The 24,188-nt window shown below is 45.2% G+C and overlaps 1 protein-coding gene across 2 annotated transcripts in view; it reads left to right on the top strand.

The window, feature by feature from the left end:
• The window catches only part of IGSF5 (immunoglobulin superfamily member 5), a 544,054-nt gene that overhangs the window by 259,118 nt on the left and 260,748 nt on the right, over window positions 1–24,188 (top strand). For both annotated transcript variants that reach the window (XM_069636052.1, XM_069636051.1), the window contains one exon: window positions 1,070–1,195. In XM_069636052.1, coding sequence (XP_069492153.1) covers window positions 1,070–1,195 — 126 coding nt within the window. The remainder of the gene's footprint in view (window positions 1–1,069; window positions 1,196–24,188) is intronic.

Raw genomic sequence — 24,188 nt, 5'->3', positions numbered from 1 at the left:
GTCAAGGGATCTTCCCTCCTTGTGATCCCCTCCTGTTTTGCCGTCTTTCTTCTCTCGTTCAGCTGCCATCTCGAAACTGCTATTTCTTCGTGTGCTTTGCCTCACCTAAAGTGTGCTTTCCTGCTCCGCCTTTTATCCATGTGGGGAAGCTATAATGGAACTCAGGTGTGAGTGATGGTCAGCAATTGTCTGGCCTCGCCTGATCATTGTATTGGGACACATCAGGTATACTGCTTGGGTATTAGTCTGTTTTCTCCCAGAGAGGGCTGTCCATGTGAAAGTGTTTGTGCAGCAAAAGGTGTGGGGGGGGGGCTAGAGTTCCTATGTATCTTATCTGATAGGATGGGGTAAAAGTGTTACAGGAAAGAGAGGGATACTGCGTTCCACCATCTGGTGTCCTACTCCCCGAAGACCCTGCACCCAGGTGATCCTCCCACACTGAGCCACCCCCAGGAACTGTATCCAGAAAAGCGATAGCTGTGTCCTGGCCACCTGGATGACAGATCACCAGGGACTAGTGGGTGAGACACTGTCCAGTTTCTCACACCTCTCTACCTTACCTTTCACCTTTATTTCACAAATTTAATCTCTGTTTGCCTATTTTTTATTCTCCAGCCATTTCTTCTCTTTTTTTCCCTTCATCTGCTCCTCCCACCTTTCCGTACACATCAGCAAAGGTGCTCCATAGTTTTTCAAGATCCACCCTGCGCCCCTTCTGGAAAAGGGCACATTTATCGGAACAGAAAGCACTAAGGTACGGCCTATTGCTTTCTCTAGCAGAATGATGAAATGTGTGATGGTATGGAGGAAAGAATGGAATTGTGATGAGATGCACTGCCTGAACGTGGCATCCCAGGGAACACAGCCGTGCACCAAACTGCTACTTTTCTTAATGTATTTGTGGAAGTTTGATGTTGCACAATGTTTTAAGTTACATCAATATATATTTGCAACTGTTTGGAAATTCTTACCTAATGATGTTCTCATGGGCTCGTCACTGGCCGCCGGCCCTGCTCTTGATGCACTTCTCATGGCTTGCCATTAACCCTTTGTTCCTTCTGTGTTGCAGAGAGCAGTAACATGGACTATACCACGAAGGTGATAATCATTGCGGTCACTGTATCTGTAGGTGGCCTTCTTCTTCTCATCATTCTCATTGTCGTCATCGTACTTTGCTGCCGGAGGAGGAAAAAAGGTAAGCCATTATTTCTGGCCAAGTTCCTATATTTATTTGCAAGGACCTGAGCAAGAAACAGGCTGTCGAAAGCAGAATTACTGAGCATTATTCAGGACCTCCTGGAACTAGGGTTGCTTGTGGAGGTCCATGATTCTCTTTGTTTCAGTCTGGTCAATTTCAATGCATGATCCTATTTGGGATCCAGGAGGCTAAAGTGAAGACAATGATGGATGACCCTTACTTGGTGAAGTCGTCCAATGAATTTTTTTTGGTGCAAATGCTACAGGCCTATCGCACTGAGCCGTGACCCATGCACTGAAAAATCACGTAAATCTGAGGCCACTTATATTAGAAAGGTCAATGAATGAACGCTGCTGGTGCCGTCCAATCGGCGTCAGACACAGACGCAAGATTAAAATCTTGAATCATCCTGCATTGCTTGCTCATGGTTTGAGGTAATGGGAGTTCTGGGACGCTGGGCATTCAGTACGGCTAATGGTAAATGGGATACATTTTGAGGACTCGATTAAGTGGGGGAATAGAAGCATTTTAGGACTTCAGGGAAAATATCCTGACTTTGAGTATGCTGTATTTCTGAATTTGGAGGTTAGGCTTAAGGATTTCCTAACATCGCGTTCAAATGTTGAGTCCCAGAATCGTTTTTGTAACTGTTGGGTTCGGGCATGCTCAGCTCCGCTGCTATTGAGCCTGTAAGTGGTTCAGCTATTCATCTTCTGCCTTGGAAGACCACTCAGGTAGCGATGCATGCTCCCTTGATACGCTCTTCTAAAGACCTCCCTGTCCGTTCCATTTATTTTTTATTGCTCATGTTGTTCAAAGAATCTGCCTGGAACGGGACAGTGCTGAAAAATGTGTAATATAAAAGTATGAAAGAGAGAGAGAATAAAATAATGATCGAAGAAACATAAATGTAAGAGTGGAAAGGAAAAAAAGACTGGTGCACGAGTCTAATCAATCACTATGGCAAGTCCATGAGACCCAGCAGGCACACCTGCCCGCCCTCACCCCGAAGCCTACAAGGGGGTCTTGCCCCGAAAACTGAGAACATTAGCACCGCCTACCGCCGGGTTGTGGCTGGGTGACGAATATTAGCATAGTTGGGCAATCTAAAGGTGCTTATCCAGTCCTGTTTTTTCCTTTACGTTCTGGGAATTGTAGTTCTGCTTTCCCCCCAAAATTTGATGACAAGTCCCAGAATACAAAGGGAAAAAAACCATAATGGCTAAGCACCTACAGAGTGGAATGGACCATTGGCAAATGTGTATTAGTGTCCAACAAAGTCATGCAGTCCAGTCTCTGACCAAGAAGGAGAGCAGCAAGGGAGACCACTGATCAACAGAAAGCAGCAGAGCAGCATGAAACTACCTGGTGGACTCTGGAGGTTCACCTGAACACACCAAAATAACAGTATTCAAACGCGGAAAACGCCGCCCCCTCCTGCCATACCCACGGGGGCTCCTTGGGAGCTCCTTGAAGAAACATTCAGTGGGCCCTAGGAGGGAAACGCAGGCAACCGCGCGGGAGCTCTGTGAGGTTGATGTTCCATTTCTCTGTCCAATGGAGGAAGCAGGGCCAATTCAAGAGAAGCGAGAGAGCAATGCCAGCCTTATGAATCATCAATGGACAAATATTAAATAAATAACTCAATGGCACTTGTGCCTTTTCCTAGTCTAACCCCCCTCACTTCATTCAGTAGCCAATTGCGTCAATGACTCCTCCATAACTATGCTAACACTTTTCCTGAGCCTATACTATTTACTGACATTAACCCTCCTATTTCTTTTAATTTTCTAACACTTTTCTGAAAACAAGAGCAACATCCAGTCCTTCAATGACTCAGAACATCCCCGGAACAGCCCAATTGAATGCCTGCACATGAATCGCTTAAAGATAAACCTTGATTTTATGTGTTGAACCCCTCCCCTGAGAGAACTCAGTCATCGTAAACTTGGCCTCTAGCTTCCCTGGCGTGCTGGGAAAGTGAGGACCACAGGCCTTGAAACCTCGTCAGAGGAGAGCAAACCTATTGAGTTCCTCCACACTCAGTCATGTATCCACCAACATCTAAGTGCTATTCCCTGATAATACGGGTGGAAAAACATCATTGGTGGGAGGATATTAGTTTGAACTCTCTCTCTGACCCCCACCAAGCCCTTTCCACCAATATTTAGATAAGTACATTACTCCTGCCCTAGAGTATCCTGCATGTGCTTATTTGGGGGACGGGAAATAAATATTACCCCACCGTCAATATGCGATCTCTTGCCTTTCCTCCTATTGGTCATGAGGTTTTATTCCGACCCAATCTGCCTGCCCAAAAGCACCCAGAAGTAGCTACTTGGTGACAACTGTGGTGCTATAGAAAACACCCGAAGCAATTAAACCAACAAAGCTAATACCCCACATGGTGATCACTTTAATGATTTCTTTCAACGTGTGGTGGAGTGTATTTCGAGATGAAATGCTAATGGGTTTTGGAATGGCGAATGGAATAATGGAATTGTATCTATTTGTGAGTGCAGGTTTATAAATGAGCCCTCGTTAAACTAGAAGGTACAATAAAAGGTTATTCAAAGAGCATTGTAACCTGCAACAAGAGAGTTTGTCTCGCCAATGTGAGCGCCAAAGTGAAAACCTAGCACATGTTGCTGGTCACCAAGAACACAGCATCATCTTCAGGGCTTCCCCTCGATATAGGGCAGAAGCTACTGCGAGGCAATTCTACCTCCCTACACCTTCACCAGAGTAGGGCCCCAGTGTGGGTGCAGCAACACTGGTCCTCCAACCATAAAATCAGGTATGGGGGAACGGGGCAGGGAGCACTTTTCCAAGGTAGCATAAATCAGTTGACCAATACTGCCCTATGCAAAGGTTGACCTCACCAGTGATTTTACAAGGGTGACTTGCGTGGGATGGACAAACTGGTGGCCATCAGAAGTGATCTACTTAACCTCCAGATCTCTTAGGGTATAAGCAAACCCCTTTACTAGCAACCAGCCTCCTTACCTGGTCACCTGGTCCCTTAAGGTTTCATGGAAGCCTCATTCCTCTTGGTGATGGCACTGCAACGTACACTGCACGTCTGAATTATGGCACAGGGAACGCAGCGGCAGCAGACAGCTGCTCTCAGACCCGAACCACGTCCAGGCAAGACCCCATTCCTCTTTGCTACGTTGTTTTGATACTGGGGAGGATCCAAAACTCATCAATTGGAACAAGAACAGGGAAAAGGGGCAAGGCACAACTGCCTAGTCTATGGGTTTATCCAGGAGACTCTGGGTTTTTATGCTGCTCTCCAGGTCTCCAGGGAAGAGCGCAGAGTCTCCAGGATTTCCGGCCCAGAAACTCTACCACACCTCGATGTGATTGGCTATAAACAGACCGATAGTAGCCAATTACATCAAGGTATGGGCAGATAAGCATAACTCTCAATAAGATTGGCGTCATTTGATGTGGATTTTTGTTTTTTAAGAAAAATGTGGGTTTGCGGGTGGCCGGAGTCTCAGGGCAAAGGGGGCAGAGCGTCCGATGACATCATCCTCCGGGTTTTTCTTTAGCACATTTAGGCAGCTATGGGGCAAGGGAACCATGCAGGTAGTCAGCAGGAGGGAGCAGGATCCTCAATACCATGCATTTGCACAGGCATAAATGCATTTTGTGTATGCGCAATTGACGTTTGGGCATGAGCAATTGCATTAGTGAGAATGCACTAACTTTGCACTACATTGGTAAGGCGACTAATGCAATTGTCCTTGCTCCAATGCCATTTGCGCATGTACCACATATATTTAAGCTGGTGTAAATATACGTCAAGGAGCCAACCAATTTTTGTGTTTTCAATCTTTCACTCTTATTTCAGGGTCCCCACTCCCTAAACATAAGGTGGGTTATGTTGATTGTGGAGTAATGTGGAATTCATGCATATAAAACACGAGCAAACATTTTAAGCATGAATTTTAAGTTATATTTTAATATATTTGTATGGCGTAGAGGAGAATATCTGTTTCGGCCTCCCCTACTTCCTCATGTGACAGCATTTATGCCAGCATGACGCTCTGTCCTAAGAACTTTGTCAACTATTAGGACTCCCAAGAAATCAATGACATATACAAAACCATCCAAGCCTGGATGGCCACCCACGGTTTATGTCTCATTGACGAGAAAACAGAACTCCTTCTTGTTGGCAACCCTGCACACCTCACCAAACTCAGCCCAAACTACAAGCTGCTCACCATTGATAGCTACCCCATCCACATATCGCTCGGCATCATGACACTTGGCTTCATCTTGATGCCACTCTCACTTTGTCCCATCACATCGTCATTGCCTCATCCGCGGCTTATGGGACCAAGCTCATTAACGCAAGTAAGCCCTTCCTTTCGACTAGCAACAGCCGCAACATTGGCAGGGCCACTATTGCCTTGAAATTAGACTACTGCAATGCCCTCAGAGCATAACCTGAACAAGTTACAAACCATCCAGAACAACGCCCTCAGGCTAAGCAAATAGGAACACATCACTGCAGCAAGGAAAGATGCACACTGGCTCCCAGTCCGAGAACAGATCAAGTTTAGAATCCTTACCATCGTTAACCGCTGACTCGACAACATAGCACCTGGCTACCTGGTCCAGAGACTCTCCAAGACAGCCACTGCAAGGCCCACATGGTTCACTTACACCAACCGGCTAAACCCTCCTAGGTTCAAGCATTCCAAAACTGGAGGCGCCAGCTTCCTTATCTCCGTGGCCACACTCTGAACTCCCTCCCCCTGCCTTGAGAGCCGAGCCTTCCTACACCTTGTTCCGAAAGAGACTAAAAACCTACCTGTTTCAGTAACTGTCCTTTGCCTGTTAACTGTTGAACTACCTAAGATGTAACCTGCATCTAGACGCCCACAGGTTAAGTGTTATACAAATGTATAAATAAAATAAAAATATCTCAAAGCACCATGAGAGATAACTAGCCCAGAGGCACAGCTGCCAACTGACTGACCAGTTTGATGCCCAAATAAAACAAATAACCCTCACGGTTGCAAAGGTGTTAGGTAAAGCCTGCATACACAGCAGGTTGAGAATCCAGGTCATCACCTTGCTAAGGTGATGACCCTTTCAGATGTAAGGCAAGCCTTTCATCTGCTGACAGTGGCTTGGCTGAGGCCTGCTACTGTAAACAGTCACAGGGCTTTGACCTCCTGTGATGACCACAGCTTTGCCGGCTTGCCAGTCCCTGCAGCTATCCCTCCTCCCGCATGCCCTCCCACCTCCAAAACAGTGAACAGAGAGCTGCGGTGTCTCTAATGCCACTCTCTCAGACCTGCCATTAGAGGCTTGAAAATCACTTATCTTGTCTGCCAGCTGCAAAAGGGAGCAGGTCGTCTAATTTAGAATGAATGCTTAGGTCATAAAAGCTGATGGGGGCTTTTACATTTTCATAATACTAACCAAAGACAAAATATCTTGGTTCACCTTGGACATTCTTAATTGTAGAATAAACAAGATGTTGCAAGAGAGGACTTGGAGAAGAAATCCTTGCTCCTCCTCTCATGGCACATATAAAGCTGTCGCCTTGGAGTACAAACAGGCAATTCTGTCTGCAAAAAGGGATATCTTTAATTCCAGAATATCCGAGGAAAAATCTGACAACAAAGAGCGTTCCTTATTTCTTAAAGAATTGGAGGGCAAAACAACTCCTCATGCCGCAATGCATTCTAATGACACCTGGTGTACGAAAATTCAAGATGGCTTTTCTACTAAGACTAAATCCCACCAGGTTGCCATCAATGCTCGGCGCCAAGACCTTGCCAATCAAGACACATTCACCGCAGCTAACTATGATACATCTAGTACTGACTCCACCAACTTTTCTGCCTCTTTTTCTATTTTCTCTCTCAGCCTTATTACTAATGAGGCCCTTCATGACGTCATCTCTGTACCGTAACCTACTGTTTGTCCCGTAAATACTTCCACTGGCACCATCGTCACGGACTACGTTCAATGCCTTGCCCCCCTTGTCATCAACATTATTAACTCCTCTTTTGCACGAGCTGTGGTCCTCCAATGCCTCAAGGAAGATTGGATCACTCCAGTCCTTAAGAAGATAAGCCTTGACCCTTAGGATATAGGAAATGACTGCCCTATTATAATTGTTCCTTTTTTACTGAAGGTCCTTGACAGGGTTCCTATCTTCAAATACAGAACCACATCACTGATAGTAACTTACTGTGTGCCCACCAACCCGGCATTCGTGCCATGCATGGGACTGAGATTGTAATGTTAAATCTCAGAGACAACCTAGTCGAAACCACTGAAAAGGACACAATTGCCCCACTGATGCTACTGGACCTTTGAGCGGCTTTCCACTTGGTAATCATTACCTGCTCTTGGAGAGGCTGGGCAGTCTCATTAATTGTTCCAAGCAGACAATAGCATGGATGTCATCTTTCATCAGTACTAGATCTGCTAGGGTTGCCACTGGATGTTTCCAATCACAGCCAGAGATATTAGCATGTGGTGTTCCACAAGGTGCATGCCTCTCGCCTAGTCATGTTTACCATTTAGATACATCCTCTGTTTGACTTGCTTGACGATATAGATATAAAATACAGAAATTATGCTGATTATATGCAGCTTGTTTTTGAGCTCTCAGGCAATTATGATCTTGACACAGTCAAGGTGAACAATGTTTACGACCTCATCCAAAGATGCATGGTTGAAAAGTCGCATACGTTAAATAACGAAAAAAATGAGCTGATGCTTGTTGGCTCAGCTAATCGGTTAATCACTGATTAACCGGTTATCGGTTATCGATTAACTGATAACCGATTATCACTGATAAAGCTCTGGCCTAGCTGACCTCTTTCCTCTCTGATCGACCCTCCCAGGTCCAACTTGGGTCCTTCCTAACATCTATCTTCCTCTCCAGCTGTGGTGTTCCTCAGGGGTCTAACCTCTCACCCTGGCTTTTCAACCAATAACTGGCAACTCTCCCCCACTGCATTGCCATTTTCTTCTCAAACTTTCACTGCTATGCAGACGACACTCAACTCATTTGCAGGCTGCCCTCCTCTACCTCTCTCATCTCTGATTGCCTAACTGCCATTCAAGATCAGTGTGCCGCCAACTATCTTTGTCTGAATGCCATCAAGACAGAGATCCTCCTCATCAGCACACCATCACCATGCTTTCCCCTCACTCTCCGTTGGCCCTCCTCCTAGCCCCACCTATGAGGCTAAGAACCTCTGGGTCACCTTTGATTCCACACTTTCCTTCTCCGCCCACGACACTGACAAAGTCAAACTTCCTACTGAACCTGCTCAGAGGTACTCTGCCTTTCCTCTCCTTCCCCCAGAAGCTCACTGTCTCCCAAGCTCTGGTTCTCTATAGGTTGGACTATTGCAACAGCCTCTTTCTAAATCTACCTGCCTCAACTCTCCGCCCTTTGCAACTTATCCAGAACAGGACTGTAAGACTTGTCCTTGGCCTCAAGGCTTGGGATCGTATCTCTCCAGCTCTGAAATCTCTCCATTGACTCCCAGTGATGCAAGGATTAAATGCAAAACCCTCTGTATTGTCCACAAGGCGTTCTGGGACCTGGGTCCAACATACCTTTAGCTATCCCTCCGCACAAACTTCCCCTCTGGAGCTCTCTGCTACTCTACCTCTAACTCCCTCAGGGTCAGTCGTTTTTTAAAGAAACCAGTTGGGGATAGATCTTTGTCTTCGGCTGGGGCCTCCCCCTGGAACAGCATCCCTGCCACTCTGAAAGCTGAGGAGAACCATCTCCTGTTCTGGAAGCACCTCACGACCTTCCTGTTTGCTTCTGCCTTTGCCTCCCTCTCTCCTGCTGATTCTGTTCTCCCTCGGCACTGTGCACCTAGCCACCCTCTGTCCTTCGGGCCCAGGTACCTGCTCACCCTGCCACCCTGCCTCCGGACCACCCCTTGCACTGGGGTCTGTATCTGTACCCATGCACCCCCCCCTTTTTTCTTCTGAACTTATCAGACCTACCCAGTCTGCTGCCTTATACCCAGCACTTGCCACTTGCTTACTGCACTACCATTGTTTGTTGCTTTTATTATTTATTAATTTATTATTATTTATTTGTTTCTCCTTGCTCCGCACTCTCCTTTTCTCCCCCCTGCCATGCACTTTTCCCCCTCCCATTCCCCCATGCACTTGCGCGTTCTCAATGTCACTGGGCCTAGTAAGATCATTGTTTTGTTCTCCCCTGTTCCCCTTCCCTTGCCTTGTAACGCTCTGAAGCACTTGTGTATGAGCGCGACAGAAATAAAATATCAATTCAATTCAATTAAGTTGGACACAAGATCCAGCCATCTTAAAATTGTCAACTGCTCCATTCAAATCAATTCTCACGTTAAGTCACTTAGAGTCCTTTTGGTCTCTGGACTCAACATGCAGAAGCACATCTTAAAGGTGAAGTAGTTTATTGAGCATTTATGCATCCTGTGCCTACGTAAGTAAACTCTTACGACAAATTAGACCCTACCATACCACTGTGAACCTTGCATCAATCATGTGTGCTATTGAGAATACCTGCATTGACTATTGCAATGGTCCACTAATCTGTAATTATAATTATTATAATTGGTTATTTATAACGTGCTTAATACCGTGAGGTTTCTAAGCATGGACCCAGGAATCAAAACTTTGTTGCTCTGTGTCGTCTTGCTTCCAAGGTGAGCACGTTGCCCTTTAGCTATCCTTGTGAGACTACCAAAAGCAACATCAGAAGACTCCAGGTTGCACAGAATGGGGCCGTTAGAGCTGTTTTTGGACAAAACAATAAAGATCACATTGCTGAAGCCAGAAGATCCTTGCCCTGGCTTTGGTTTGTCGCCGTATTGCACAAAAGGTCCTCACTCTCACCCACAAGGGCATTTCAGGCAAGGCTCCTGTTTACCTCAGAAAGCGTACACAAAAGGCACCTAATCTTAGAAATGTACATTCAAGAGGTACTAACAAGCTTACCATCCCAAGACACAAATAAACATGCTTTGGAGGCATAAACTTCAAGATGTGTGCTCCCTCATTCTGGAATCTGAGTCCTCAAAGTATAAGCAAAATATCATGTCTTTCTAATTTTAACTCTTCAATTCCAAGGACTAAACGGTTGCCCCTCCCTGCCATCTCTTTCCACGACTCTCCGCTGTTTGTTAGTTGTTCTTCTGTTTATCATGGGCACTGACGCCTCAGGGCCTGGTGCGCCTTACGAGAAACTTAATAATAATAATTTTAATAATAAAGCCCCCATAAAGCCCCACCAGTTGAGTATGGAAATTACTCTTTGACAAATTTCAAAATGCCTTTTATATTTCCAAGATGCCATGGACAAAAAGGGTTCTCTTTCCTGTGGAACTTCGCATTGTCTTTACCTTGTGCATAATTAAAGCTGCAGGTTGTGTTCGCTTATGGCTTCAAATTAAGTTGCAAAAGAAAGTAGAGATGATTAGTCGTACATAACCTAGTTTTCCATTACATGTAGACTTCCATTCTGAATGGTGAATGTAATCTACAATCATACTACTTTTTCTTAATGCACTTCTACCTGGATGTATGCGTTGGTCGGATTGTTTTAAAGTGTGTGATCTTGAGCAATCACATTTTTCTTACTTTACCTTATCTGACAAAATGTTTAGTCTGTTGGGGAAAAAAGCGATTTAAGTGCCATAGAGTCATTTTCACAGGGTATTGGTAGAACTAGTTCAAAATAAACCTAATGTCTTATTCTAATCATAACAGATATACAATTGTTTACAATCTGGTTAAATATAGGTTCTGGCAATTGTTTTGGCTCCATTACTACAAATACTACTTAAATATTGTTTAAATATGTTAAGCAAGTCACGGATAGGGAACACCAGAGCTTAAGGTTTTGCCCAAGATCACAAGGCACACAATTGCAATCCTACCATTTCGTAACACTGATTAAAGGGTAAGTCAAAAGGGCAATGCAGTACACACTTCCACTGAGAGATGCAACTAAGATGGAATCCTCTCCTGTCAAACTAATGGCAAAACAGAGTCATCTAACGACAGGTCCTCTCTTTTGGAATAAATACACTTATGTGCACTATTAAAAGCTATTACAGAAGGTCAATCAAAGTGAACTGAGCTTGCACCTGATTCTAATGTACAATGCCCGCAGTGTAGTCGGTACATACCATATTCTATCTTTCCTTAAGGTGGTGAGTTTGAAAGGGGCCCCTAGGGGTCCCTCGTGATATGGAAACAAGGCAATAACCATACACGAAAAGATGCGCCAGACACAAGGTTCAAATTCCCAATGCTAGGGTTTATTGCAAGCAAAAAATAGTCCCAATTGGCCAATTCTGGTCTCACGCCCCGCGACGTGAGTTTCCTAGACCTCGAGGGACGCAAGAGAGCGAATTACATACATCAGTTACATATATACAAAATGCATATTATACAAACAGCTATGTCATGTTTAACACCCTCCTTTACTAAGTTTCTTTGAACTCGGGATGACGATGGACATTTCCGACGGGTATGACAATTATGACACTTTCGATGTCTATTCTAGTAACAATGTGCAATTTAGAAAGTGCGGAGGCATCTTTTAGTTGTTGAACAGAACACGGTGGTTCTGTTCTTGGAAGCAAGCTGCACACGGGGGAAGAGCCGCATTCCATGCTTTGCTATCTATGAGGTACTATTCGTGTCCTGGGAGTCAACACGCTCTAAAGGGTTTTGCGAAGGGGGGCCGTAGGAAGAGCATAATTCAAGCCTTTAGCTGTTTTATTCTAACATATTCTAACATCGTACGAGACTGGCTGGCAGCTGTGAAGTGATTAAATGCCCTGCAGCTCTCCCTCAAGGCTACAGAGAGGGAGCGTGGGCATTCCTTTCTGGGCTACTCATGAGGAGTTTTCAACCAACTCCTCAGTCCCGCGACCTTGCCCTTTCATATTCAGACAACAATGTTAACAGTTGAGCAGAGTAAGCAGAAACCGCAAGAATTGCAAGCTGCAAAGCAGTTTTAGACAGAAAGCAATGAGCAATGTTTAACAAGCAAAATGGTGATTCTGCTACGTTTAAAATGGCCGCTTGTTGGTCAAGCATAACAGTCTATATTTCTATAATTCGGTGAATAAGACGGTTGGCCTACGGCCATAAAGTTACATCTGTCATTCAAATGAAGGGTATTCACTTTTCCAGATTGACAAACCCTCCTTTTGGCCGTAAACCAAACGTCTTATTCATTCATTCTATCCTCCTCCGATGAGGATAAGTCTGGGGTATCTATGTCTGAACCTTTCATGTTATTATTGGCATCATCTTCATCATTAATGTCTATAGCCATGAATTGTTTTACTGTTTTTGTTTCATCGGTGTCTCTGTTATTTTGGCCATGCGTTTGTTTTCCTCCCGACACCATGTGCACACATCCCTTAGTACATCCATCAGTTATTTCAGTGCAAACTATCGGCAAGCATTGTATGCAACAGCAACATGTTATGAATATACCAAGTACCATCATTAGTATCAAAATTAACTTCCATCCCCAAGACCGCAATAATCCCCAAAACCAGGATCCTATCCCCCAACCCCCTTCTTCAGTAGAGAGCGTGGAACTTAGGACATGTAATTTCCGGATTGCTTTAAATATCGTATGGGAGTAATCATCTATATAAACATAGCATGCAGTTTTTACGAGTTTGCAAACTCCCCCACGATCAACTAATATTATATCGAGAGCCATCCTGTTTTGGAGAGCCATTAGTCTTATTCCTTTTTCTTCTAATGTCATATTCAATAAAATGTCCGTTGTTGAATCTATTGTATTTTTTAATATTCTAGACAGTTTTCTTATATTGTAAGAATTTTTTATTTGGGACAAGAATGGTATAAATGATTTGGCTATATCTATTGCTATCATTCCATCCTCGCTACTCCTTTGAGTTCTACCTTTTGTTCGTCTGGCTACTTCTGCTGTCTCCAAGAGGAACACTCCTGGAAACAGTAGACCTAGGTAGCATGTACCTCCCCAGGTCCTAGGTAACCATGGATATGCTTTTTTCCCACATATAAAGTAAACAGGGTCCCCTACGTACACAGGTTCTATTTCGTGCTTTAAAACCACTGTGTTCAGGCAGTTGCTAAACGTTCCTACTTTATAGGAACCCTTTTTCTGTAAACATAGGGGAGCAGTTTCGGGGCTGTGATCCACTGTATAGGCAGGGGGCACAGCATCTTTATTCCATTCATCCCTCATTCGAAATGTCATTACTGATGTTTCTTCTGCTGGCGGGGTTGGTCTATTTTGCCTAAGTAATCTATCTAGTCTTGTTGTCTTTCGTGTATTCTTCCTCATGGGATCTGGTGAAAACACGCAAGCTTTGTGGAATATGGAACAACCCACAGGTCTCATGATCACTTCCTCAAATTCATTCATATTGGTCTCATCTAGTTGACCCGTATTACTCTTGTTCCATTTCCCAAAGAACATTGCACTCAATGATACTTCACATGAATAAACCAATGGTAACAGTTGTACATACCAGCCTATCCCTTTCCCACCGTGCTGTGGTAAATGGGCACAAACCCAGCAATCTTTTTTCTTTAAAACTGCATGGGTCATGTTCATGATGAGCAACAATGTATTGTTGCCGTATCCTTCTCTATGCCTTTCTTCCATTGGGGGCAAAGTACCAGTGATTACATGAACCGGGCTTTCAGTAGCTGCTTTTGGCAAAAGTGTTTCTAATGGGTGCGCGTACTCCAGGAACCATAGTGTAATAGCTGTTATTGTTGGTACTACCATACTTAAGAAACACAGGACCAATGTCCAAATCAGTACCTTATTCCTTTTACCATGCTTTTTCCCTAAATTCACAGTCTCCAAATCTATCATCTTTTCAGCAGGGGTGCAGGAGAAGGCTGAAACCGGTCTTGATTTGTTCTTCATCGTCCTTCTTCTTGCTGGCAAAGTTTGTCGGAAATGTCTCTCGTTCTCGATGCCAGAAAAGTTAAACGAAAAATGTCACAGTTCAATTCTGCCAACCCTTTCACAGCCTAGATCACCTATCCACTCCGAGCAAGATTGGTTGTTCTTTTTCCCACTGCTCAGACGATTTATGAACAGTTCTTTATTGATAGAGTACTATGTGCATTCAGCTTGTCCCGCTCTGGTTTCGGACACATGTACTCTATCAGCCTTAGTACTTATGTGCGTCCAGCTTGTCCTGCTCTGGCTCCTGACACATGTACTTTTATAAGTGCACCGAGGAGCCGTGAGTCTTGAATTGTCCGACTTGCATAACTCTCACACTTCTCTCCTCTACGCCCCTGGCTCCTACTCCGTCCGTGAGTGTAACCAAAGGCAAAAGAAAAGCACCAAAGATCTGTGGATCACTTTGCCTGTCGAGGCCGCAAATTATACCAGTTCACTCCTGGTATTGTATGATCCGTGAATAGTGCTGTTGCACTTCCAGTATCAGGCTCAGTGTCAGCCTGTGGCACAATGATGGGTAGCGATGAGCGCCGTGGCAATGATGTAGTTTCTTTCTTTGGCTTTGGTGCATTTGCAGAAACTGGTGGGCGCCAAAGGGGTACACGCGTTGTTTCTGCTCGTGTTTGCAATGCAGGGTTTGTGTCGCTCGGCAGTGATGTTGTTTCTGCTGAGCAACGTTGGGGCACTTTTCGCCCTCTCCCCTTACTGGCAGCCTCCTCAGGCTCTGTTTCGAGTTTCACTTCTCGCTTGGGCTTTGTTTCAACTTTCACTTCTCGCTCAGGCTGATGCTGTGGCAATGGACTGGCAACAGTTTCTTTCGTTTCCAGGCCGTTTCCTTCCTCTGGTCGTCGGAAGTTGTCAGAAGTCCTGGGAATCTTTTGGCATGTGTCGCATAGATCCATGCCTTCCGTCCGTCCACTCGGATGGCCGTTTGCGTCGCCAAAAGTACTTGGTAGGGGCTGCGCACCTGGGTGCTAATGCTGTCTTCCGGTCAAAGTTCTTTATTAAGAATAGGCTCCAGGCTCCACCGAGTGCCCCGGTCTGGTGTATCGCACTGGTAACGCCTCCTGCACCTGCTGATGAATCAAACGCAACTTCTGCATTAAAAGGCCACAGTACGTGCATAACATAGGATGCTCGACCTCACATAATCTTTTGGGCTGCGGTGCGCACCATACATTTGCCGGTCTCCCCATTATAATTTCATAGGGGGAGAGCCCAGTCTTAGCCTGCACAGACTTGCGCATGTACAATAGCACTAGGGGTAATGCATCCACCCAACTCAACTTGCTCCCAGCACAGATTTTAGCTATCTTTGACTTTTAGATTCCTTTATGTCTCTCCACAAGCCCGGCAGAACTGGGATGCCTGGAACTGTGGAATCTCTTCTCTATCTGCAGACCTGCACAGATCTGTAGCACTACTGCGCCCACAAAGCGTGGGCCGTTGTCTGACCACAGGACACTGGGCAATCCAAACCGGGAGAAATACTCCTTCAACATTACTTTTGCCGTTGACATGGCAGTACAGTCTTTTAAAGGATATGCCTCCACCCACTTGCTGAATGCACAAATCACCACTAACACATATTTGTAGTTCTGGCACCTTTCCATTTCTATGAAATCAAAATGGATCACCTCAAATGGCATAGAGGGTGGGCCAAAACTACCTACTGGAGTCATGGTTCCTTTCCCTACATTGTGTTGCAGGCACGTAATACAATTCTGCACTAGCCTTTCTGCATTCTTTTTTATGTGCTCATTTTTCCATACTGTGGATAAATGCGGTACCATTTTCTTTGCGCAAATGTGGGTAGGGCTATGCACCATTGTAACCATTGCGGTTACGTAACAATTTGGCAACATCCAGTTCTTGGTCTCTTTGTCCACCCAACATCCCTCCAAATCTTACTCAGCAGAGCCCTCAGCCCACCCCTGAATCTCTTCGGTCGTGGCCTAAGCCTGCATTTCTTTGACTGTGGCAACTCCATTCTCTATCATACAAGGTACTTCCTCAGTCTGTACTGTCATCATTTTATTTCCCAAATCTGTGGCTGTTTGCTTCGCAATCCTGTCTGCAAATGCGTTGCCCTCTCCCACTTTACATGTTACTTTTTTATGCGCCTCGCACTTCACTATAGCTATGCGCTTTGGAAACGTGAGTGCAGACAACAATCGCCCAATCAAAGGGCCATGCTGAATCCTGGCCCCATGTGATTTCAAGAAACCCCTCTCAGCCCAAAGTCGGCCAAAGTTATGAACCACGCCAAAGGCGTACTTGCTGTCAGTATAAATATTCGAGCTCAAATTCTCAGAGAGTTCACAGGCTCGGGTCAGTGCTATTATTTCTGCGGCTTGTGTCGAATTGTAGGGGATTCTTCTGCTTTCTACAACACTCTCTAGGGTAGTAATTGCATATGCGGCCGTTGATGTGCCATCAGGTAATTTAAAACCAGAGCCGTCACAAAATAACTCCCCATCTGGCTCTTTCTATGGGATGTCGCTCAAGTCAATTCTTCCCTTTGTTTCTTCTTCAGTGACCATTAAACAATCATGGGGTGGTGATTCGTTGTCACCAATTTCTGCTATGGGCAGTGGCATTAATTCTGCAGGATTCAATGCGCTACACCTCATAATTTGGATGTGGGGTGCAAACAAGATGAGCTCATATCTTGTCAGTCTAGCTGAGGTGAGGTGTTGCGTCTGTGTCCTATTTAATAGAACGTCTATAGCATGTGGCACCATTAGAATTAAAGTGTGCCCCAATACCATTCCTTCCGTTTGTTTCACAGACGCAGCAGCCGATGCGACGGATCTCAAACATTGTGGTAGTGCGCGCGCTACAGGATCCAGCGCGGAAGAATAATAGCCGCACGGCCTATTTTTTCCACCTTGTTCCTGTGTCAAAAGCGCCAATGCACATCCTTCACTCTCACTCACAAATAGTCTAAAGCTCTTTTTATAGCTAGGAGTGCCTAAAACTGGCGCAGCACACAATGCAGCTTTCAATTGCTCAAACGCTTTCTGACATTCCTCATCCCACTGTAAAGGCATCACTGCATCCTTTTTAGTTAACTTTATCATCGGCTTCACAATCAACGCAAAATTACTGATCCACTGCCGACAATAAGAGGCCATGCCTATTACAGGTCTCACTCCTTTTTGAGTTTTTGGAATAGGCATACTAGAAATACTTTCTATGCGTTCTCGTGCTAATCTTCTCCCTTCTTTCGAAAGTAGGTAACCCAAATAAGACACCTCCTTCTGATTATACTGGAATTTCTTCAAACTTGCCTTGTGACCATGGGTCGCTAAGTGTGTCAATAGTAATATAGTACTTTCTTTGCAGATCTCTTTCGTGTCAGCAGCTAATAACAAGTCATCTATGTACTGCAAGAGTACGCAACCTTCGGGTAATTCTAGCTTGTCTAGCTGCTCTTTTAGCGCTCTGCTGTAAATGCTCGGGCTTTCTGTGTATCCTTGTGGAATGCGTGTGAATGTGAATGATCGACCTCCTAGAGTGAACGCGAACAGATATCTACTGCTTTTATCCACTGGAATGCTAAAGAACGTGTTCTTCAGATCAACTACACTAAAGTATTCTGCAGTGGCCGGTATCATTGTCAGTATTGCTGTGACATCTGGGACCAAAGGGAATTGTGGGTCTACCACTTTGTTTAATGCGCGCAGATCAATTATGAAACGATAGGGTACTTCATTGCCTCCTTTCTTGTAAACTGGAAGAATCGGGCTGTTACACGTGCTACCTGCAATTTCTTCAACCACCCCCAATCTCACCAGGTCAGTAACAATACTTTTTAATCCCTTCTCACCTTCAACAGAAATTTTATACTGGGGAATTTGTGGTAGTGTAACACCTTCTTTCAAAGTTATTTTTGCTGGCTCTATTTTCAAGCATCCTACATCGTTATCGTGCATTGGCCACAGACAGGTTGGTACTCTACTTAGCTCTTTTGGTAACGCTTTTGACATAAATTCCGTCACTGGTGCATCGTGAGGCCACATCGTGAGGAACACCCCATCTGCCGTGCAATGTATGACTGCCCCCAATTTTCACAACAAATTTAATCCTAGCAAGTTCTCTCCACAATTTTCTGTCAAAAGAAATGGACACTGTTCCGTAAATGGTCCTATTGTAATTGGGACAGCTTCGGACATGGGGTTAATTACTGGTGTACCTGCGAACCCTACAGAAACATTCTTTTGCCCCGACAGTGGGATCTCCGGAACCAAGTGGTGGTCTATCGAGCACTTCTGTGCCCCTGTATCTACAAGGAAACTGTGCTCCTTATTCCCGACTCTCATTTCTACGTAGGGTCCTCTCTGATTCACGGGAATAGACACTGGTTCCGACCCCTGCCGTGGGCTGTCCTATCGCGAAAATAACACATCATCCAATGTGTAGTCACCGCTGCTGCTATAATACGTGTTTAGCTGTGTATCAAAAATATTCCCATTTCCCCCTCGGTGTCCTCCACTCTGATCATTTCTCTGTTGGCCCTGCCCGCCCTGATTTTGGTTCGAAACACTTTGGTTCAATGCCTGGTTCTGTTGCGCTTGGTTTTGACCATAGGATTGGTTTTGAGTACCTCCATTGGTATATCCCTGCTGCTGCTGCATGCTATTTCTGCTTGGGCCGTTTGACCCCTGATGTCCTCTATGAGGCCTTCTCTTACCAAACCCACCTCAATTCTGTAGGTGCGGGAATTGCGCTCGCCCGTGTCCTTCCTCCTTACAGTACGCACATTGATTTACTCCCAATGACACCCCATGCATATTATTCAAATTTCCTCTGCCTTGTGCATTTCCTCTACCTCTATTGTATCCAATGACCTGTTGCAGTAACACTCCTACTATCGTTCGCATCGCTTCTTTTCTCATCTCCAATGGGTACCCATTACATATCTCACTTACTTCCTTCACTGGCGTTCTTTTGTTCGACATCCATCGCATTGTTTCCCCCACCCATACCTGCAATCTTTGTTTATTACCTATTTGTCCCGGTACCGGCAAATGCTTTGTACCACCTGAAAAAACTCTCGGCCACGATTTTTGCATATACAACCTCGACGCCGCCTTCCTACCTTTCTTAATACACTCACTACTATATTCAGGTGTAGCAAACATTTCAGCATATCTGTCTACCATTTCATTTTTCACTTCAATGAGTTTGTGCACATGTTTTCTTACATCCTCATCTCTTTGCTCACTGCGTGCTAACTTATTCAAATCTAACAATCGCTGTGGCGGTAAATTCCCAAGTATCTTTTTCCATTCTCCCACCAAAATTTCCCCCATGCATTCCAACACTACCTGTCTCTCGTCGCTTCTTCGGTACCCATACAATGAGGCCAATGCTGCCGTCCCATTGTTTCCTTCTATGTACATTTCTGCCTCTTGCCGTAATTCAATCTTTCTTTCTTTGCTGATCGCGCTTCGAGTTACCCGTCCAAATCCTGTTCCTTCAGCCCCGCCTCTCGCCTCCCCGGTCTCAATTTCGACTTCGGGAGGGGCGGATGGTGCTGAATCTGTCTCTGGAGCGGGAGGTGCGGATGGGACAAGTGACACAGGTGGCATCTGTGAAGGGCCTTCCTGGGTGCTGGGAAATTGCGTGTCCGCGGTCTGCGCTTGTGGGAGGGCTCGAGGTGTGGGTGGGGCTTGGGTTAATGCTTGCATGAGGGGAAGTGCTTGGGCTACGGGAGTTGGTACGAAAGCTACTGGTTGGGCCTGCGCAGTCACTACTGGCGTGTTTGGTTTCGATTCTGGTTTTGGGCCTCGACCCGTGTTAGTTAACAAATGTTCCATTAATTCGTCTGCTATGTGTAGTTCCCGCTGCGGGTATACTCCTTCTATGTTCATTTGGTCACGTCTCCCTTCCCGTCTTAGACTTGCCGTCCACTCCTCCTCCTCCTTTTCTTCTGCTACCTCAAGCTTCGTTTTGTGCCTACGCGCATGCTTCTCTCTACTCCTAGGTCGGAGGATTGCTTCCCTCCTCCAATCTTTGACAGTCTCAAAAGCTACAGGTCGCGCTTTTTTTCTAATCAGCACCCTTTCTAGGTTATCTATCCTCGCAATCTCAAAGCTACTATTAATTGGCCACTGATGGTCGTGTTGCTTTCTACTTTGCCTATGCCAAATTTCACAAAATATTATCGCACCCACACCATATTTTGCATACATGTCATAAGCCGGCGTTCCCCCAGGCGGTGCACTTTGGCCATATTCCAAGGACTGTCTACCGCAGCTGAAAAGCCCCGCTAAAGTGGACAGTACTCCAGGCATGTTTCTTTAACCTTCCTCTTTGGTTAGCTAACCTTTACCTGGACGTTTAAATTTGCAAAATCAACACTCTACCAAAAATCAGGTTTTATTTGAATCGGGGAATGACTCACCTGATAAAACAAGTCGCCTGTCCTAATGCAACCTCTCCCAATGTCGTGTCTGCGCTTCTCTGGCTTCTGCCTCGTCTCGGGACCCTCGCCTCCTTTGCCCTCTGGCCCGGTACGTCGATCAGGGATCAGATGTGTGCAGATCTGCGGAAGGATTCTCTCCTCACTTCTACAGGGCGCCCCGTACACCTCTTGATCCCGGCTCGATCGTCCCGTCCTCGTCGTTCTTCCGCCTTTACTCTGTTACAACGTATACGATGGGGCAAGTGGGGGATGGTCCCTATTCAGGCGCCATCTTGAAAGGGGCCCTTAGGGGTCCCTCATGATATGGAAACAAGGCAATAACCATACAAGAAAAGATGCGCCAGACACGAGGTTCAAATTCCCAATGCTAGGGTTTATTGCAAGCAAAAAATAGTCCCAATTGGCCAATTCTGGTCTCACGCCCCGTGACGTGAGTTTCCTAGACCTCGAGGGACGCAAGAGAGCGAATTACGTACATCAGTTACATATATACAAAATGCATATCGTACAATCAGCTATGTCATGTTTAACACCCTCCTTTACTAGGTTTCTTTGAACTCGGGATGACGAGGGACATTTCCGACGGGTATGACAATTATGACACTTTCGATGTCTATTCTAGTAACAATGTGCAATTTAGAAAGTGTGGAGGCATCTTTTAGTTGTTGAACAGAATACAGTGGTTCTGTTCTTGGAAGCAAGCTGCACACGGGGAAGAGCCACATTCCATGCTTTGCTATCTATGAGGTACTATTCGTTTCCTGGGAGCCAACACGCTCTGAAGGGTTTTGCGAAGGAGGGCCGTAGGAAGAGCATAATTCAAGCCTTTAGCTGTTTTATTCTAACATATTCTACCATCGTACGAGACTGGCTGGCAGCTGTGAAGTGATTAAAAACCCTGCAGCTCTCCCTCAAGGCTACAGAGAGGGAGCGTGGGCATTCCTTTCTGGGCTACTCATGAGGATTTTTCAACAAACTCCTCAGTCCCGCGACCTTGCCCTTTCATATTCAGACAACAATGTTAACAGTTGAGCAGAGTAAGCAGAAATCGCAAGAATTGCAAGCTGCAAAGCAGTTTTAGACAGAAAGCAATGAGCAATGGTTAACAAGCAAAATGGTGATTCTGCTACGTTTAAAATGGCCGCTTGTTGGTCAAGCATAACAGTCTATATTTCTATAATTCGGTGCATAAAACGGTTGGCCTACGGCCATCAAGTTACGTCTGTCATTCAAATGAAGGGTATTCACTTTTCCAGATTGACAAGTTGGTTATGCAAATATGCACATTTTTGGAAGGCAGGGCATAGGAGTTTCGGCACTGCACAAGTGACCCTTGACCCCACTCTTAAAAGTTGGCATTTTTGCAGAGGTGAAGATGAAAACGTTGCTCAGCAGCTTGTGGTCTATAAGAAACCCAACAGTGAATCTCTCCCTCTCTGACAAACAGAAGGATCATTGTATAGGTGATGCAGTGGGACCACCTGGATCATGATATGATATGATAGGTTATTTATAACCCACTTAATACCCAGAGGTTTCCAAGCACGGACCCGGGCATCAAACCTGAGTTGCTCTGTGCTTTCTTTCTTCCAAGGCGAGCACGTTGCCCCTGAGCTATCCTCCCGAGACAAAGCATTAGAAAGCATGTTCATCTTTTTTCAACTAGCGTGTGCCACTTGACACTGGAATCTGGACACCACATACTTCCGACTTCCTGGCATGGGAATCTCCAGTGGCATTTCCTGCTGCACTTTGTCCTAAGCACAACCTCTGATCCCCAGGTAGGGCATCTATTGATCCATCTTCGAAGATCGGAAATCTTTGAGCTGATATTTCTTCCTCTGTGCTGCTTATGGTCGCTCCAACTTCAGCTGCTGTGGTCTGTTACTCATGTGATCAAGGATTTTGTTTGCTGACCGTGAACATCCGACAGACAATCACAGCCTCACCTGTTGCTGCTTCAATGATGCTCAGCATCTTGTGGTCTATGAGAAACCCAACGGTGAAGCTCCTCATCTCTACCAACTAGAAGGAACGCAGTACAGGTGATGCAGTGGGACCAGCTGGATCTGCTCCTCAGAAAGCATGTTCATTCTTCTTCAAGGAGCCAGTGCCACTTGACCCTGGACCTGAGCACCACATCCCTACCATTGACCCCTTTCTGCAGGTGCGTCATCGGTGAGGCCCTGACTCTTTTTCATCAAACGATCTTCGCCTGAGAGGTCCCCAGCCTCGGAAGAAAGTTGTTTTTCAATTCCTTCGGTGTTGCAGAGCTACATTGCTGGACCTTGCCCATCTGGCAGACATCTGCAACCTCTCTTTCTGCTGCTCCTGAGGGTCCATCAGCAGGCGCCAAAGCTGTGCTGTTTAAACCAGACTTATCTGCATGTCCTTTTCTTCTCTAAGTACTTTGGTGCCATTGCGCCATGGCTGCAGGTCTCCTGTGCTGTCTCCTGCCGGGCTCAAAAAGACCCACATTTCCCAATATCACTACTCACCTCACTACTCACTACTCTTAGGAGTTGGTGAGTTCAACTTTGTAACTGGACTTGTTATTTAAAATCTGCTTGTTGAGATGAAGACCTTATTTGGGCTTCTCAAGTCTTTGGGGTTCCTCTCTCAGACCTCTTACATCCCAGGAATATACATTGGGCCATTCACCCCTCTGGGGGCTATTAAATAACATTGTGGCTGGGGGTTTACGTCACTGCTGAAGCTTTTTAGCTTCCTTAAAAGACCAGTTGAATTTTGTCAACGTTCTATTGTATCACATGATCCTGCGAGATCACTATTCTCTGTTTTTACTAGATTTCTTAAGAGTTGTTTATTTACCTGTGTATTTTGTAGATATAATTTTGCACAACTGAATTAAAATAATATAGGTTTACAGATGTATTATGTGGACCTACCCTTACTTTGTGCTAATCAAAAGTGTACCTTTAAGGCATCCTTTCTCTTCTGAAGAGTTGCCTTGCCTGTTCTGGCATACTATCCTTAAAGGGTCACAATAACCTTACTAGCGGGTTGATATATCTGGGCCTTAACAATAAGGCCTAAGAGAAATCATCCTAACATTGTGCTAATAAAGTAAACCTAGGGTAACGTGTCATGTATGTCATAATAAAGCCCAGTATTAAAAAAGATGCTCCTCAATATATATATTCAGTGAAAAAGCCTTTGTTAACAGAAAGTTAAGGTGATCAGATTTAACGCAAAAAAACCCTTGAAATTCAGCACTCGCATTTGAAGCAAGTCCACCTTAACTTTGCCCCGCCTTTGTGCAGCATATGAACCACAATGATATCATTACAGAAAGTCAAGGGTTTTGTTATAATAAAGTATCTTTGGTACACACTAGCACAGGCCTTCAGCCATGGCCACTGTACATGTTGCACCAATAATAATAATGCATTTATTATATATTGCTACACACCCATAGGTCTCAGAACACTGAAAAAATAGAAGACATTATTGTCCCACAGAGTGGTACTCAATTTATCAACCTTGGATGGATGAAAGGCTTAGTTGACGCTGCTGGGATTCGAACCTGCCACAGCAGGCTGCAC

Source organism: Ambystoma mexicanum, chromosome 7p (assembly GCF_040938575.1).
Source record: "Ambystoma mexicanum isolate Mex_15411 chromosome 7p, UKY_AmexF1_1, whole genome shotgun sequence".
Lineage (NCBI taxonomy): Eukaryota > Metazoa > Chordata > Amphibia > Caudata > Ambystomatidae > Ambystoma > Ambystoma mexicanum.
Note: the sequence above shows the minus strand (reverse complement) of the source record. Positions and strands in the feature narration are given on the sequence as shown.